The sequence below is a fragment of the Bombina bombina genome, chromosome 1, assembly GCF_027579735.1.
Source record: "Bombina bombina isolate aBomBom1 chromosome 1, aBomBom1.pri, whole genome shotgun sequence".
NCBI classification, from domain to species: Eukaryota; Metazoa; Chordata; class Amphibia; order Anura; family Bombinatoridae; genus Bombina; species Bombina bombina.
The window spans coordinates 1380121137-1380140945 of NC_069499.1; the positions used below are offsets into that span (position 1 = coordinate 1380121137).

Sequence of the window (19809 nt, forward strand, 5' to 3'; positions counted from 1 at the left end):
GTCCTCACACATGCATCTGCATGTCTTGCTCTCAAAAACAACTGCGCAGTAATGGCGCGAAAATGAGGCTCAGTCTACAACTGGGAAGGCCCTGCCTGACTGGAAAAGGTGTCTAACATAGTGCCTGACGTTAAAAAACGTTCCCCAAGTTTATAAGTGTGAATTATCAGCATAAACATGTATAAAATGTCCAAATAAAGCAATCGATTTAGCCCATAAAAGTGTCTACCAGTTTTATAGCGCATATTAAGCCCTTTATTCTGTTTGAGACTAAGAAAATGGCTTACCGGTCCCCATGAGGGGAAATGACAGCCTTCCAGCATTACACAGTCTTGTTAGAAATATGGCTAGTCATACCTTAAGCAGAAAAAGTCTGCTAACTGTTTCCCCCAACTGAAGTTACTTTATCTCAACAGTCCTATGTGGAAACAGCAATCGATTTTAGTTACTGTCTGCTAAAATCATCTTCCTCTCACAAACAGAAATCTTCATCCTTTTCTGTTTCTGAGTAAATAGTACATACCAGCACTATTTTAAAATAACAAACTCTTGATAGTAGAATAAAAAAACTACAACTAAACACCACATACTCTTAACCATCTCCGTGGAGATGTTGCCTGTGCAACGGCAAAGAAAATGACTGGGGTGGGCGGAGCCTAGGAGGGACTATATGGCCAGCTTTGCTGGGACTCTTTGCCATTTCCTGTTGGGGAAGAGATATTCCCACAAGTAAGGATGACGCCGTGGACCGGACACACCAATGTTGGAGAAATTACTTTTATACACCGTAAAGATTTTAATTACATGAACAAACCATTTTTCTGTTGATAGTGATGACTTCTAAACCTTACTTCCTTAAAAAGGCTGTGATCATTTTTAGGGGGTGAATTTTGGGGATCCTATATATTCCAATGACAATGTTATCTGCTTGTTATTAACACAGGAATCGTTAACCTATATGCTTTATGCAATTACATAACTCATCTATTTCCAATGTATAAAAACCTATACATGAATATAGAGGCATTTCCATAAGTACTCACCTACTAAAACAGCAGTGTGTTTGTGCTTTGGGTCAAAGGGTGACTGTCCCTTCCCATCAGTGACCAACACTTCTCCATCTGCTTTTTTAGGCATAGAAAAAGTATCCAGATCCTGTGAAAAATACATCCTTTTATACTATTTTATAAATTATTTATTCTTTTTAAAACAATCTCTCTATAATACTATTTGATATCCGCTCTTAGTCATATGTCTAAATATACCACTAGACAAAGTTATTTGGGATAGCGGCTACAACTAGACTGCAAAGTCTTTCAGGCAGAACTATACCATGACTTAGACTATAAACTCATAAGGGTAGGGGATTCCCTATATAATAAATATGTAAGACTGAAAGTGATGTAACTCATAATAACACAATAATGTGAGAAACCATAACTAATTCCATTATACCAGAATGTAAGCTCTTTGGAGCAGGGCTTATTTAAAGAAACTTTAAAGACCATTGCTTTTGTGTAAAATATATGCTTTGTCCCACACTCCCTAGAGGCCAAAAAGCAAAATCTGTAACATGTTTGCAAAATGCTGCAAATGGCCTAAAACAGCTATTTGATTGGCAGGTTAGTGACCTGCTAGAGATCTCAGCAACCTATGAGAGTGGCACTCTGAGTCATTTTTAACAGCACTTGAAGTGGTGAACTGACTGACACGTGCTTTGATTCCACCCTTGTCATATTTCTACCTTGGAGGAATGTAGCCAGGCCCAGTATTACCCTCCTCTTCACTCCGCTACACAAGCACCAGGTACAGTACTAGAGAAAAAACACAATACATGCTGGGGAACACTAAGCAACAGACTGCAACTAGAGAGGCTTGGGAGAAATTACGGGAAGGGGGTGACAGAGGAACTTTAGGGACCCGGTGACTAAGACTTGAGAGTCTAAAATGGCTATAAGGTGACAGAGGGGCTGTAGGGCCAAGGGTCTGATCTGATGTGAATAGTTGGCTAACATATTTGTTCTTTATATTCAAACTGTATACAAAAGATAAGGCTGACACACAACGTCACATTACAGAATTGCTTTGGCACAGCGCTCATGAAACGCAGCCAGGCCCTGTCCTAGAGAGTGTGAGACAAGCACTTTTTTTACACAAATGCAAGAAATGATTAATATCCTTTTAATAGTAACCAAAATGATACTCACAACAGTAGTGCATATAGGGCTGAATGCGTTGGTTCCACAAGTATATAAATGGGAGCTATTCATCTGAACCAGAACACGGATGAAGTTAAAACACTCGGTCTGTAGGAGATTGAAATACAAAATTACCAACAAAACACAAATAGTTGCTTCCTTGTTGCAGCATGAAACCAATGTAATATACATTAACAGATTCTAACATTTACTTTACAGTACAGGTAATAGAAACACAGGAAAGTGTGATGAGGTGACAAAATATAATCCTGCAGCCAGGACTAAAACTGTCATTAGGCAAAACAGGCAGCTGCCAACAGGGACCCTTACATTGAGGGCTTCTTATATGGTTTTAGAATCCATTACGTTTTATACATTTTGGGTTATGTATTTAGTAACCAAGTGAAGATTATTTTTTTTATGAGGTTGGGTTATGACAAACAGATAATACATTACTTCAGAACACTGTTACAATCAAAGAGTGTCAGATTACATAACAGAGACATGCCCATGAAATTGTAAGCTCTCACAGTAATTGGGAAGGCCACTCATGAACCTCATACCATAAATTATAACAATAGAAGGCTATCTAAAACAGAGGAGACCACTTATGGATCTCATAACTAAAACCTAATTTTTAATTTTAATATTGAGGGTTGTAGATTATATTATCTTAGGTAAAGAATGCGCTGGTTGTAACTAAAAAGAACATTTACAAGTTCAGAGCAGATGAGTTAAGAATAGAAGACACTTCTGGTCAGCTCATTAAATCTATATAGCTAGATAGAAAACTAGGTGTGGAACTTTTGCATTATATACTGTATATAGTTCATACTAGAATACCCTTTTCGATCTATGTAAAAGGAAGGAGAAACATCTGCAAATATAGGATGTGTGATAAGATATAGGCACCACAGTATATTAACCATAGTTATTAGAACTATAGAAAAGTAAAAGGCCTCTACCTGGAGTAATAATAATAAAGGAAATACAGAGCTTCTAAGGCTCATACTACAATCATTCAAACCAGAGTTAATTTGTGGTACCAAATAGTGAGTTAAAGGGACACTGTACCCAAATTTTTTCTTTTGTAATTCAGAAAGAGCATGCAATTTTAAGCAACATTCTAATTTACTCCTATTATCAATTTTTCTTCGTTCTCTTGCTATCATTATTTGAAAAAGAAGGCATCTAAGCTTTTTTTTGGTTTCAGTACTCTGGACAGCACTTTTTTATTGGTGGATGAATTTATCCAGCAATCAGCAAGGACAACCCAGGTTGTTCACCAAAAATGGGCCGGCATCTAAACTTACATTCTTGCATTTCAAATAAAGATACCAAGAGAATGAAGAAAATTTGATAATAGGAGTAAATTAGAAAGTTGCTTAAAATTTCATGCTCAATCTGAATCACAAAAGGAAAATTTTGGGTACAGTGTCCCTTTAAAGGGACACTGAACCCAAATGTTTTCTTTCGTGATTCAGATAGAGCATGCAATTTTAAGCAACTTTATAATTTACTCCGATTATCAATGAGACATATTGTGATCGATCCGATACATATGATCGAAACCAGGTTAACGAACGATCAGCAATACCATAGTTTTTTAGTTTGAGCAGTAGTATGTCATGGTCTACTGTGTCAAAGGCCTTTGCAAAATCAAGGAAAATAGCTCCAGTTAGTTCTCCTTGTTCCACGCCAGTTTGGATGTTGTTGCAAACTTTTAGGAGGGCAGTTGTAGTGGAGTGATTCAGGCGAAAACCTGATTGATCAGGGGTCAGATAGTTAGAAAGTTGGTAATACTCGCATAATTGCATATGGACGCATTTTTCTAAAAAATTTTACAATACTGGGAGCAATGATATAGGGCGATAGTTAGAAACCAAGGTTAACTTATGAGTGGACGCTAGTAGTGACACTTAATACACAGCACTAGCACACAATATTCTAAATAAAAGTATGGGTAATAATATTGATTTTATGCCCCATTATGCATATACTTATGTGGGTATAGTAGACCCTGTCATTTCGGCCGCTGAATATAGAGCCACCCCCTAATTTAACAGTTATATTGGAGACCGCATAAGATGTTGAAAGATGGGCATCAAACTATATACATGATAAATGCTTATACCATAGGAGAACAAATATGCACATATGTATGTAATGAATACAACAAGGAGGTCTCCTAGATGTAACCTAAACTGTAAACTGTATGGTTTAGCTGGCATCGCATAGCTTATTAACAGAAAGAGACATAAGGAGTACCTAAAGCTTTGTTACAACTTATAACAAACAGTAAAATCCTATATATGCGTAGAATAATAATGGGAGGCTTAAATAATCAGACTACAGCGGTCTTCATAAAAAGATCCCATAAGTGCAATTGCATAGATGCTTGAGAATGGGGCTGAGTAAAACACTATTGTTTAGTAGGAGTCTATAGGAGCATATAGGCAATGGTGTGAGCCCAGAAGACAGTTAATAACACTATTAGGGCCACTTATATGGGTTTAACTACATGCTGACATATGTCTTTTACAAACCATGCTGCAAAACTCTCTGGATATTATAAAGGGATAAAATGTAAATAACCACTAGAGTCCACCTATGCTTCTTAGAGTGAGTAATAAGTTGTTAAAACATGGAGTATTCAACCTAAAAAGGAAAAAACTATCATCTTGAGGAAGTAAAACTGAAATATAAATGTTACTAGCTTCTGTTATATGGTTTTTGGAAAGATTACAATCAGATGCTCGAAATTGTGATATTAGGATTTGGAAGGTCAGGAGATCAGGTTAAATTGTATGCGTGCAAGCCGTCCCTAAACAAACAAGGGTGTTGTAGAGCATAAATATGTCCGTCATCCGACTCTCACCTTACTTCCTCCATATGGTTGTAGTACCTTGACTTTTGTACCAATTTCCAATTAAAGACCCATATGGGATCAGAACACGGATTCCAGAGTCCATATATGGGAGTTTTCACAGTCCCTGGGAAATTTAGGGTGGCGTGCCTGCAATCAAAATCTCCAGCTGGTGGCAATGTTTCCAATGCATAGTCCTGTAGCGGTGGGCTTGGTAGTTCTCTATGATGGCTCCCCTCCAGCGTGCTCAGCATGCCCTCTTCTGTGTGTCTCAACGTAATCAATGGGATCAACTGTCCGGTTCTCTCAGTAGTCGTGGAGGATGGTAAGCATCAGGGGCCTGCCTATGTGGGGATCACTGCAGTGTAGCCGAATCTTCAAGAGTGAAAGGTGCAGATCCTTCCATTGCGACTTGGACACTAGGCAGCTTCATCTTAGCATTTGGGTTAGAGGTAGGATTGTCATTGCTATTGCGGTTGTTAGGTACGTTATTCTTCTCCGCTCCTGTATTAGCCTCCTTAAAAGGACTAGGAGGGTTTACCGCCTGCGGCTACTGTTCAATTTTCTTGCAGCTGCGGGAGTCAGAATGGAATGCCTGTTCTATGGTGTTGAAGAGCTGGATTCTATGTTCCTCTAAAATTTGGATCAGCTCAGCTATACAGATCTGCGTGTATTCCATTCCTTAGTTAATTTTGTCAAAAGTCCTCAGTGTCTGTGTACTGTATACCCGGCTTACAGGATACAGGGGGGGGGGGGGTATTCCCAATAATGTAGTATCAATCGTTCAGCTTTATTTAATGACTTTGGCTATCAGGTTAAATTAGCTAGATGGTCTTCTTAATCACTAATAATAGACAGATTATCTGTGATCCACACTGAGCAACTAATATTGCGACCATTCAAGGTGCTGCCCAGAGACACCCTCCCCCCCCCCCCCCCAAGTGAAGAATATAAAATGCTCTTTTTTTGGTTTTATTATCTTTTTAAATAGAGATATACTACTACGTAAAAGTGAAAGCACTTAAAGGGATATGATACTCAAACTTTTTCTACCATGTATATGGAAGAGCAGCAGTCTAACATGTTACAAATATTTTTTTCATAAAAAAAACATAATTTATGTAAGAACTTACCTGATAAATTCATTTCTTTCATATTAGCAAGAGTCCATGAGCTAGTGACGTATGGGATATACATTCCTACCAGGAGGGGCAAAGTTTCCCAAACCTCAAAATGCCTATAAATACACCCCTCACCACACCCACAAATCAGTTTAACGAATAGCCAAGAAGTGGGGTGATAAGAAAAAAGTGCGAAAGCATAAAAAATAAGGAATTGGAAATAATTGTGCTTTATACAAAAAAATCATAACCACCACAAAAAAAGGGGTGGGCCTCATGGACTCTTGCTAATATGAAAGAAATGAATTTATCGGGTAAGTTCTTACATAAATTATGTTTTCTTTCATGTAATTAGCAAGAGTCCATGAGCTAGTGACGTATGGGATAATGACTACCCAAGATGTGGATCTTTCCACGCAAGAGTCACTAGAGAGGGAGGGATAAAATAAAGACAGCCAATTCCTGCTGAAAATAATCCACACCCAAAATAAAGTTTAAATGAAAACATAAGCAGAAGATTCAAACTGAAACAGCTGCCTGAAGTATTTTTCTACCAAAAACTGCTTCAGAAGAAGAAAACACATCAAAATGGTAAAATTTAGTAAAAGTATGCAAAGAGGACCAAGTTGCTGCTTTGCAAATCTGATCAACCGAAGCTTCATTCCTAAACGCCCAGGAAGTAGAAACTGACCTAGTAGAATGAGCTGTAATCCTTTGAGGCGGAGTTTTACCCGACTCGACATAAGAATGATGAATTAAAGATTTCAACCAAGATGCCAAAGAAATGGCAGAGGCCTTCTGACCTTTCCTAGAACCGGAAAAGATAACAAATAGACTAGAAGTCTTTCAGAAAGTCTTAGTAGCTTCAACATAATATTTCAAAGCTCTAACCACATCCAAAGAATGCAATGATTTCTCCTTAGAATTCTTAGGAGTAGGACATAATGAAGGAACCACAATTTCTCTACTAATGTTGTTGGAATTCACAACCTTAGGTAAAAATTCAAAAGAAGTTCGCAACACCGCCTTATCCTGATGAAAAATCAAAAAAGGAGACTCACAAGAAAGAGCAGATAATTCAGAAACTCTTCTGGCAGAAGAGATGGCCAAAAGGAACAAAATTTTCCAAGAAAGTAATTTAATGTCCAATGAATGCATAGGTTCAAACGGAGGAGCTTGAAGAGCCCCCAGAACCAAATTCAAACGCCAAGGAGGAGAAATTGACTTAATAACAGGTTTTATACGCACCAAAGCTTGTACAAAACAATGAATATCAGGAAGATTAGCAATCTTTCTGTGAAAAAGAACAGAAAGAGCAGAGATTTGTCCTTTCAAGGAACTTGCAGACAAACCTTTATCCAAACCATCCTGAAGAAACTGTAAAATTCTTGGAATTCTAAAAGAATGCCAGGAAAAATGATGAAAAAGACACCAAGAAATATAAGTCTTCAAGACTCTATAATATATCTCCCTAGATACAGATTTACAAGCCTGTAACATAGTATTAATCACAGAGTCAGAGAAACCTCTTTGACTAAGAATCAAGCGTTCAATCTCCATACCTTTAAATTTAAGGATTTGAGATCCTGATGGAAAAAAGGACCTTGAGACAGAAGGTCTGGTCTTAACGGAAGAGTCCACGGTTGGCAAGAAGCCATCCGGACAAGATCTGCATACCAAAACCTGTGAGGCCATGCTGGAGCTACCAGCAGAACAAACGAGCATTCCTTCAGAATTTTGGAGATCACTCTTGGAAGAAGAACTAGAGGCGGAAAGATATAGGCAGGATGATACTTCCAAGGAAGTGACAATGCATCCACTGCATCCGCTTGAGGATCCCTGGATCTGGACAGATACCTGGGAAGTTTCTTGTTTAGACGAGAGGCTATCAGATCTATTTCTGGAAGCCCCCACATTTGAACAATCTGAAGAAATACCTCTGGGTGAAGAGACCATTCGCCCGGATGCAACGTTTGGCGACTGAGATAATCCGCTTCCCAATTGTCTATACCTGGGATATGAACCGCAGAAACTAGACAGGAGCTGGATTCCGCCCAAACCAGAATTCGAGATACTTCTTTCATAGCTAGAGGACTGTGAGTCCCTCCTTGATGATTGATGTATGCTACAGTTGTGACATTGTCTGTCTGAAAACAAATGAACCATTCTCTCTTCAGATGAGGCCAAGACTGAAGAGCTCTGAAAATTGCACGGAGTTCCAAAATATTGATCGGTAATCTCACCTCCTGAGATTCCCAAACCCCTTGTGCCGTCAGAGACCCCCACACAGCTCCCCAACATGTAAGACTTGCATCTGTTGAAATTACAGTCCAGGTCGGAAGAACAAAAGAAGCCCCCTGAATTAAACGATGGTGATCTGTCCACCACGTCAGAGAGTTTCGTACAATCGGTTTTAAAGATATTAATTGAGATATCTTTGTGTAATCCCTGCACCATTGGTTCAGCATACAGAGCTGAAGAGGTCGCATGTGAAAACGAGCAAAGGGGATCGCGTCCGATGCAGCAGTCATAAGACCTAGAATTTCCATGCATAAGGCTACCGAAGGGAATGATTGTGACTGAAGGTTTCGACAAGCTGATATCAATTTTAGACGTCTCTTGTCTGTCAAAGATAGAGTCATGGACACTGAATCTATCTGGAAACCCAAAAAGGTTACCCTTGTCTGAGGAATCAATGAACTTTTTAGTAAATTGATCCTCCAACCATGATCTTGAAAAAACAACACAAGTCGATTCGTATGAGATTCTGCTAAATGTAAAGACTGAGCAAGTACCAAGATATCGTCCAAATAAGGAAATACCACAATACCCTGTTCTCTGATTACAGACAGAAGGGCACCGAGAACCTTTGTAAAAATTCTTGGAGCTGTTGCTAGACCAAACGGTAGAGCCACAAACTGGTAATGCTTGTCTAGGAAAGAGAATCTCAGAAACTGAAAGTGATCTGGATGAATCGGAATATGCAGATATGCATCCTGTAAATCTATTGTAGACATATAATGCCCTTGCTGAACAAAAGGCAGGATAGTCCTTACAGTTACCATTTTGAATGTTGGTATCCTTACATAACGATTCAATATCTTTAGATCCAGAACTGGTCTGAAGGAATTCTCCTTCTTTGGTACAATGAAGAGATTTGAATAAAACCCCAGCCCCCGTTCCAGAACTGGAACTGGCATAATTACTCCAGCCAACTCTAGATCTGAAACACATTTCAGAAATGCTTGAGCCTTCGCTGGATTTACTGGGACACAGGAAAGAAAAAAACTCTTTGCAGGAGGTCTTATTTTGAAGCCAATTCTGTACCCTAGCTGGCTTTGATTTTCTAGAAGGCTTGGATTTATTCCAAACTGGAGATGGTTTCCAAACTGATACCGCTCCTGAGGATGAAGGATCAGGTTTCTGTTCCTTGTTGTGACGAAAGGAACGAAAACGATTATTAGACCTGAATTTACCTTTAGATTTTTATTACCCAGGAGAGAAAGGGAAAGCAGAGTAGACTTAGAAGACATATCAGCATTCCCAGTTTTAAGCCATAAAGCTCTTCTAGCTAAAATAGCTAGAGACATATAACTGACATCAACCCTAATGATATCAAAGATGGCATCACAAATAAAATTATTAGCATGTTGAAGAAGAAGAATAATGCTATGAGAATTATGATCTGTTACTTGTTGCGCTAAAGCTTCCAACCAAAAAGTTGAAGCTGCAGCAACATCCGCCAAAGATATAGCAGGTCTAAGAAGATTACCTGAACACAAATAGGCTTTTCTTAGAAAGGATTCAATTTTCCTATCTAAAGGATCCTTAAAGGAAGTACCATCTGCCGTAGGAATCGTAGTACGCTTAGCAAGAGTAGAGACAGCCCCATCAACCTTAGGGATTTTGTCCCAAAACTCTAATCTGTCAGATGGCACAGGATATAATTGCTTAAAACTTTAGAAGGAGTAAATGAATTACCCAAATTATTCCATTCCCTGGAAATTACTTCAGAAATAGCACTAGGAACAGGAAAAACTTCTGGAATAACTACAGGAGATTTAAAAACCTTATCTAAACGTTTAGATTTAGTATCAAGAGGACCAGAATCCTCAATTTCTAAAGCAATTAGAACTTCTTTAAGTAAAGAACGAATAAATTCCATTTTAAATAAATATGAAGATTTATCAGCATCAACCTCTGAGACAGAATCCTCTGAACCAGAAGAACCATTATCAGAATCAGAATGATGATGTTCATTTAAAAATTAATCTGAACAATGAGAAGTTTTAAAAGATTTTTTATGTTTACTAGAAGGAGGAATAACAGACAAAGCCTTCTTAATGGATTCAGAAACACAATCTCCTATGTTATCAGGAACACTCTGAGTATTAGATGTTGACGGAACAGCAACAGGTAATGGAACTTTACTAAAGGAAATTTTATCTGCATTAACAAGTTTGTCATGACATTCAATACAAACAACAGCTGGAGGAACAGATACCAAAAGTTTACAGCAGATACACTTAGCTTTGGTAGCTCCAGCACCAGGCAGCGATTTTCCTGAAGTATCTTCTGACTCAGTTGCAACGTGGGACATCTTGCAATATGTAATAGAAAAAACAACATATAAAGCAAAATAGATCAAATTCCTTAAATGACAGTTTCAGGAATGGGAAAAATGCCAGAGAACAAGCTTCTAGCAACCAGAAGCAATAAATAATGAGACTTAAATAATGTGGAGACAAAAGTGACGCCCATATTTTTTTAGCGCCAAATAAGACGCCCACATTATTTGGAGCCTAAATGCTTTTGGCGCCAAAAATGACGCCACATCCGGAACGCCGAAATTTTTGACGCAAAAAAAGTAAAAAAATGACGCAACTTCCGGCGACACGTATGACGCCGGAAACAGAAAAAAATTTTGCAGCAAAAAAGTCCGCGCCAAGAATGACGCAATAAAATGAAGCATTTTCAGCCCCCGCGAGCCTAACAGCCCACAGGGAAAAAGTCAAATTTTTAAGGTAAGAAAAAATGATTGATTCAAATGCATTATCCCAAATATGAAACTGACTGTCTGAAAATAAGGAATGTTGAACATCCTGAGTCAAGGCAAATAAATGTTTAAATACATATATTTAGAACTTTATTAAAAAAGTGCCCAACCATAGCTTAGAGTGTCACAGAAAATAAGACTTACTTACCCCAGGACACTCATCTACATGTTGTAGAAAGCCAAACCAGTACTGAAACGAAAATCAGCAGAGGTAATGGTATATATATAAGAGTATATCGTCGATCTGAAAAGGGAGGTAAGAGATGAATCTCTACGACCGATAACAGAGAACCTATGAAATAGACCCCGTAGAAGGAGATCACTGCATTCAAATAGGCAATACTCTCCTCACATCCCTCTGACATTCACTGCACGCTGAGAGGAAAACCGGGCTCCAACCTGCTGCGGAGCGCATATCAACGTAGAATCTAGCACAAACTTACTTCACCACCTCCATAGGAGGCAAAGTTTGTAAAACTGATTTGTGGGTGTGGTGAGGGGTGTATTTATAGGCATTTTGAGGTTTGGGAAACTTTGCCCCTCCTGGTAGGAATGTATATCCCATACGTCACTAGCTCATGGACTCTTGCTAATTACATGAAAGAAAGTGCTAAATAAAAGCTGTTTAAATTAAATAAAGGAAGTTCAAGAGGGAACTCCATCAGAAAAAAATGGTTTATTTATAACTTATAAAATATATTTTTCAAAAACAAAAACAAACCAAAACTCTAATACATTTTGAAACATTTTTTTTAGATGGAACAGAAAATCATTTTGAGCATCTTGTCTTTTTAAGTGATGCCTACATTGTTGCCATGGATACCAGAAGTCTGGCCCTGCAGAAAAAGAGAATGTCTGTTCTCATATGATAGTTCTACACAGTGATAATAAACTTTATTTGAATATACTAGTATGATTTTTTTTTATTATATTGATTTTTATTGAAATTACAATAAAGTTGCCCACACCACACTACTCCACCCCACCTTTGCATATATTTAGCTATTGTGAAACACATTATTGTGCAGTCATTTTTAATATTTTTTTTACTTTATACTATAACAAATTATTAATAATGTTATATACAGTTATAGATTAACAAAAATATTTACATAGCAGTTTGCTACATCAACTTGGTGGTTCTGGGTAAGACAACTGCTGAATAGAAATAGGAAGTTGTTGAAGAGAGAGAGTGGAGAGAGTGCTGACAGTCATGGAAGGTCATTGCAGACCTGGGGATTTTATTTTAATAATTATCATCTCTCCTTTCTCTCTTAACTATCTTTTTTGACTCCCTCCTCTCTTCAATCTCTTGACTCCCTCTTCTCTTCAATCTCTCTTTTTACCCTCTCCCTTATCTCTCGGGTTATATCTACTCTTTCTTTCTCCTCTCTAATATCTCTTTACTCTTTCTCCACTTTCTCCACTCTCTTTTAAAGCTATCTTCTTCTCCACTTTTACTTTTTGTCTCCAATCTCTCTGTTTCTTTGCCCCTGTTTACCCTCTCAGAAGTAAGTCTAAGCACTAATGGGGTTCCTACAGCCCTAGACAGATAACATAACATTTCCCTTTCTAGAATATATAATATCCCTTCAAATAATATGTTTAGCACATAGCCCAAAATCTGTGTTTGTCAATGCTACAATAGGAGTGTACATTTTTTAATTCATTAACTTTTTTGGGGGGGAGTAAGTCAGATAATTGTATAGGATCTGTTGGAGGATGATATCCGACTTTATTATATTGGTCTCAAGTTATTTACTTAACATTCACACACTCCCCATATGAGAGACTTCATACAATGGAGCATCAAATCTTACAATGTGGATGTAGGGAAATGTGTTACCTTTCAGGCCTCTTCCGAATAATCATATACCTTTAAGGCTTGGTTTGCCAATATTTTCTTTTACTGAGAGGTTATTGTTGATCGTAACTGAGTGCTTGCTATTAGTCATAAACAGACTACCTCATTAACCAGGCTGTTAATAAATTATCCACTGGAATGTATATGCTGACAGGCTTATTAACGGTGCAGAGGTCTCATGTAATGGCTTTGACACATCTGTTAATTCCTTAGGATCCAGTACTGTCTTTTGTTAATCGGAGTTCCCATGCTTCAGTGCTGCAGCTCCTGCCTTTACATCAAAGCCAAGTTGAAGTAGCTATTGTGCGGCATCCATATTAGGAATGCAGGCGCATTATGTCGGAAGTGAGATTTGTACTATTCGGGTCTGTGAAACTGTGCACGCCATTTTACCTCTCTATCGCATATTGAGCTGATCAAGCGCAGTATTTTAAGTTGCTTCCGTTGATCATATTGCAATCTAAAGCACTTCTATGTATGAATTCTGTGTTAATAGCAATCAGACGTAGTTTTGTGAGGTCATCTAACCCGTATAAGATGCTTTTTAGATCTCTTGCCAGTTAGGTAACACGGAACCTAAATGTGCAGCCATCCTCCACGAGCGCTGGCTCCGCCCCCCCAGTATGATTTTTTTTATCATTTCATTTTATTTATTATTGTATACAACATTAAATATTTATTGATTACACAATCCTACTAAAATGTTCTACAGACAAATTACCAACTAATCTACACTACAAATAAAAAAACATTAATTATGTTTACCTGATAATTTCATTTCCTTCTGTATGAGGAGAGTCCACTGCATCATTCCTTCCTGTTTGGAAATACTGAACCTGGCCACCAGGAGGAGGCAAAGACACCCCAGCCAAAGGCATAAATACTCCCCCCACTTCCCTAATATCCCAGTCATTCTGCCAAGGGAACAAGGAACAGTAGGAGAAATATCAGGGTATAAATCGTGCCGGAAGAAAAAAACTAATTTTTATTCCGCCCATCGGAGTATACGTGCGGGGGCCGTGGACTCTTCTCATACAGAAGGAAATTAAATTATCAGTTAAGCATAATTTATGTTTTTCTTCTTAATATGAAGAGAGTCCACTGCATCATTCCTTACTGTTGGGAAAACATAATTTATGCTTACCTGATAAATTTATTTCTCTTGTAGTGTATCCAGTCCACGGATCATCCATTACTTGTGGGATATTCTCCTTCCCAACAGGAAGTTGCAAGAGGATCACCCATAGCAGAGCTGCTATATAGCTCCTCCCCTCACTGCCATATCCAGTCATTCGACCGAAACAAGCCGAGAAAGGAGAAACCATAGGGTGCAGTGGTGACTGTAGTTTAATTAAAATTTAGACCTGCCTTAAAAGGACAGGGCGGGCCGTGGACTGGATACACTACAAGAGAAATAAATTTATCAGGTAAGCATAAATTATGTTTTCTCTTGTTAAGTGTATCCAGTCCACGGATCATCCATTACTTGTGGGATACCAATACCAAAGCTAAAGTACACGGATGATGGGAGGGACAAGGCAGGAACTTAAACGGAAGGAACCACTGCTTGTAGAACCTTTCTCCCAAAAACAGCCTTTGAAGAAGCAAAAGTATCAAATTTGTAAAATTTGGAAAAGGTATGAAGCGAAGACCAAGTCGCAGCCTTGCAAATCTGTTCAACAGAAGCCTCATTTTTAAAGGCCCAGGTGGAAGCCACAGCTCTAGTGGAATGAGCTGTAATCCTTTCAGGGGGCTGCTGTCCAGCAGTCTCATAGGCTAAACGGATTATGTTCCGAAGCCAAAAAGAAAGAAAGGTTGCCGAGGCCTTTTGACCTCTCCTCTGTCCAGAGTAAACAACTAACAGGTTAGATGTTTGACGAAAATCTTTAGTAGCTTGTAAGTAAAACTTCAAGGAACGGACTACGTCTAGATTATGCAAAAGAGGTTCCTTCTTTGAAGAAGGATTAGGACATAATGATGGAACAACAATCTCTTGATTGATATTCTTGTTAGAAACCACCTTGGGTAAAAACCCAGGTTTTGTACGCAGAACTACTTTATCTGAATGAAAGATCAGATAAGGAGAATCACAATGTAAGGCAGATAACTCAGAGACTCTTCGAGCCGAGGAAATAGCCATCAGAAAAAGAACTTTCCATGATAGAAGTTTGATATCAATAGAATGAAGGGGTTCAAACGGAACCCCTTGGAGAACTTTAAGAACCAAGTTTAAGCTCCATGGAGGAGCAACAGGTTTAAACACAGGCTTAATTCTAACTAAAGCCTGACAAAATGCCTGAACGTCTGGAACTTCTGCCAGACGCTTGTGTAAAAGAATAGACAGAGCAGAAATCTGTCCCTTTAAAGAACTAGCTGATAATCCTTTGTCCAAACCCTCTTGGAGGAAGGACAATATCCTAGGAATCCTAACCCTACTCCATGAGTAATTCTTGGATTCACACCAATGAAGATATTTACGCCATATCTTGTGATAGATTTTCCTGGTGACAGGCTTTCGTGCCTGTATTAAGGTATCAATGACTTACTCGGAGAAGCCACGCTTTGATAGAATCAAGCGTTCAATCTCCATGCAGTCAGTCTCAGAGAAATTAGATTTGGATGATTGAAAGGACCTTGTATGAGAAGGTCTTGTCTCAGAGGCAGAGTCCATGGTGGAAAGGATGACATGTCCACTAGGTCTGCATACCAGGTCCTGCGTGGCTACGCAGGCGCTATCAGAATCACCGATGCCCTCTCCTGTCTGATTTTGGCAATCAGTATAGGGAGCAGAGGAAATGGTGGAAACACATAAGCCAGGTTGAAGAACCAAGGAGCTGCTAGAGCATCTATCAGCGTCGCTTCTGGGTCCCTGGACCTGGATCCGTAACAAGGAAGCTTGGCGTTCTGGCGAGACGCCATGAGATCCAGTTCTGGTTTGCCCCAACGATGAACCAATTGAGCAAACACCTCCGGATGGAGTTCCCACTCCCCCGGATGAAAAGTCTGACGACTTAGAAAATCCGCCTCCCAGTTCTCTACATCTGGGATATGGATTGCTGATAGGTGGCAAGAGTGAGACTCTGCCCAGCGAATTATCTTGGAGACTTCTAACATTGCTAGGGAACTCCTGGTTCCCCCTTGATGGTTGATGTAAGCCACAGTCGTGATGTTGTCCGACTGAAATCTGATGAACCTCAGGGTTGCTAACTGAGGCCAAGCTAGAAGAGCATTGAATATTGCTCTTAACTCCAGAATATTTATTGGGAGGAGTTTCTCCTCCTGAGTCCACGATCCCTGAGCCTTCAGGGAGTTCCAGACTGCACCCCAACCTAGAAGGCTGGCATCTGTTGTTACAATCGTCAAATCTGGTCTGCGAAAGGTCATACCCTTGGACAGGTGGACCTGAGATAACCACCAGAGAAGAGAATCTCTGGTTTCCTGATCCAGATTTAGTAGAGGGGACAAATCTGTGTAATCCCCGTTCCACTGACTGAGCATGCATAATTGCAGCGGTCTGAGATGCAGGCGCGCAAATGGCACTATGTCCATTGCCGCTACCATTAAGCCGATTACCTCCATGCACTAAGCCACCGCAGGGTGCGGAGTGGAGTGAAGAACACGGCAAGCATTTAGAAGTTTTGATAACCTGGACTCCGTCAGGTAAATTTTCATTTCTACAGAATCTATGAGTCCCTAGGAAGGAAACCCTTGTGAGAGGAGATAGAGAACTCTTTTCTTCGTTCACTTTCCACCCATGTGACCTCAGAAATGCCAGAACTATCTCTGTATGAGACTTGGCAATTTGAAAGCTTGACGCCTGTATCAGGATGTCGTCTGGATAAGGAGCCACCGCTATGCCTCGCGGTCTTAGAACCGCCAGAAGAGAGCCCAGAACCTTTGTAAAAATTCTTGGGGCTGTAGCCAACCCGAAGGGAAGAGCTACAAATTGGTAATGCCTGTCTAGAAAGGCAAATCTCAGGAACCGATGATGATTCTTGTGAATCGGAATGTGAAGGTAGGCATCCTTTAAGTCCACTGTGGTCATGTACTGACCCTCTTGGATCATGGGTAAGATGGTTCGAATAGTTTCCATCTTGAATGATGGAACTCTGAGGAATTTGTTTAAGATCTTTAGATCCAAAATTGGTCTGAAGGTTCCCTCTTTTTTGGGAACCACAAACAGATTTGAATAAAAACCCTGTCCTTGTTCCGTCCGTGGAACTGGATGGATCACTCCCATTACTAGGAGGTCTTGCACGCATCGTAGGAATGCCTCTTTCTTTATCTGGTTTGCAGATAATCTTGAAAGGTGAAATCTCCCCTGTGGAGGAGAAGCTTTGAAGTCCAGAAGATATCCCTGAGATATGATCTCCAACGCCCAGGGATCCTGAACATCTCTTGCCCACGCCTGGGCGAAGAGAGAAAGTCTGCCCCCTACTAGATCCGTTGCCGGATAGGGGGCCGTTCCTTCATGATGTCTTGGAGGCAGCAGCAGGCTTTCTGACCTGCTTGCCCTTGTTCCAGGACTGGTTAGATTTCCAGGCCTGCTTGGATTGAGCAAAAGTTCCCTCTTGTTTTGAAACAGAGGAAGTTGATGCTGAACCTGCCTTGAAATTTCGAAAGGCACGAAAATTAGACTGTTTGGCCCTTGATTTGGCCCTGTCCTGAGGAAGGGTATGACCCTTACCTCCAGTAATGTCAGCAATAATTTCTTTCAAACCAGGCCCGAATAAGGTCTGCCCCTTGAAAGGAATGTTGAGTAATTTAGACTTTGAAGTCACGTCAGCTGACCAGGATTTAAGCCATAGCGCCCTACGCACCTGGATGGCGAATCCGGAATTCTTAGCCGTTAGTTTAGTCAAATGAACAATGGCATCAGAAACAAATAAGTTAGCTAGCTTAAGTGTTCTAAGCTTGTCAATGATTTTAGTCAATGGAGCTGTATGGATGGCCTCTTCCAGGGCCTCAAACCAGAATGCCGCCGCAGCAGTGACAGGCGCAATGCATACAAGGGGCTGTAAAATAAAACCTTGTTGAATAAACATTTTCTTAAGGTAACCCTCTAATTTTTTATCCATTGGATCTGAAAAAGCACAACTGTCCTCAACCGGGATAGTGGTACGCTTTGCTAAAATAGAAACTGCTCCCTCCACCTTAGGGACCGTCTGCCATAAGTCCCGTGTAGTGGCGTCTATGGGAAACATTTTTCTAAATATAGGAGGGGGGGAAAACGGCACACCGGGTCTATACCACTCCTTACTAATAATTTCTGTAAACCTTTTAGGTATTGGAAAAACATCAGTACACACCGGCACTGCATAGTATTTATCCAGTCTACACAATTTCTCTGGCACTGCAATTGTGTCACAGTCATTCAGAGCAGCTAACACCTCCCCAAGCAATACACGGAGGTTTTCAAGCTTAAATTTAAAATTAGAAATCTCAGGTTTCCCCGAGTCAGAGATGTCACCCACAGACTGAAGCTCTCCGTCCTCAGGTTCTGCATATTGTGACGCAGTATCAGACATGGCTCTTACAGCATCTACGCGCTCTGTATCTCGTCTTACCCCAGAGCTATCGCGCTTGCCTCTTAATTCAGGCAATCTGGCTAATACCGCTGACAGGGTATTATCCATGATCGCAGCCATGTCCTGCAAAGTAATCGCTATGGGTGTCCCTGATGTACTTGGCGCCATATTAGCGTGCGTCCCTTGAGCGGGAGGCAAAGGGTCCGACACGTGGGGAGAGTTAGTCGGCATAACTTCCCCCTCGACAGAACCCTCTGGTGACAATTCTTTTATAGATAAAGACTGATCTTTACTGTTTAAGGTGAAATCAATACATTTAGTACACATTCTCCTATGGGGCTCCACCATGGTTTTTAAACATAATGAACAAGTAGTTTCCTCTGTGTCAGACATGTTTGTACAGACTAGCAATGAGACTAGCAAGCTTGGAAAACACTTTAAAACAAGCTAACAAGCAATATAAAAAATGTTACTGTGCCTTTAAGAAAAACAAATTTTGTCAAAATTTTAAATAACAGTGAAAAAAGGCAGTTACACTAACGAAATTATTTTTTTACAGTGTATGTAACAAGTTAGCAGAGCATTGCACCCACTTGCAAATGGATGATTAACCCCTTAATACCAAAAACGGAATAATAAATGAAAAAAACGTTTTTAAAACTAGTCAAAACAACTGCCACAGGTCTACTGTGGTTGTTACCCTCCTCAAACACGACTTTTGAAGCCTTTTGAGCCCTTCAGAGATGTCCTGTATCATGCAGAGGGAAGCTGAGTGTCTCTGTCTGTAATTTTAGCAGTGCAGAAAAGCGCTAAAATAGGCCCCTCCCATTCATATTACAACAGTGGAAAGCCTCAGGAAACTGTTTCTAGGCAAAAATCAAGCCAGCCATGTGGAAAAAACTAGGCCCCAATAAGTTTTATCACCAAGCATATATAAAAACGATTAAACATGCCAGCAAACGTTTTATATTGCACTTTTATAAGAGTATGTATCTCTGGTAATAAGCCTGATACCAGTCGCTATTAAATCACTGTATTTAGGCTTAACTTACATTAATCCAGTATCAGCAGCCTTTTTCTAGCAAATTCCATCCCTAGAAATATGTTAACTGCACATACCTTATTGCAGGATAACCTGCACGCCATTCCCCCTCTGAAGTTACCTCACCCCTCAGA

General features: G+C 39.8%; 1 protein-coding gene across 3 annotated transcripts in view; it reads right to left on the reverse strand.

The window, feature by feature from the left end:
• SEMA4A (semaphorin 4A) overlaps window positions 1-19809 on the reverse strand; it is a 339742-nt gene that overhangs the window by 132636 nt on the left and 187297 nt on the right. For all 3 annotated transcript variants that reach the window (XM_053704470.1, XM_053704471.1, XM_053704469.1), the window contains exons 5-6: window positions 2208-2306; window positions 1044-1155 (exon numbers count right to left, since the gene is read on the reverse strand). In XM_053704470.1, coding sequence (XP_053560445.1) covers window positions 1044-1155; window positions 2208-2306 — 211 coding nt within the window. The remainder of the gene's footprint in view (window positions 1-1043; window positions 1156-2207; window positions 2307-19809) is intronic.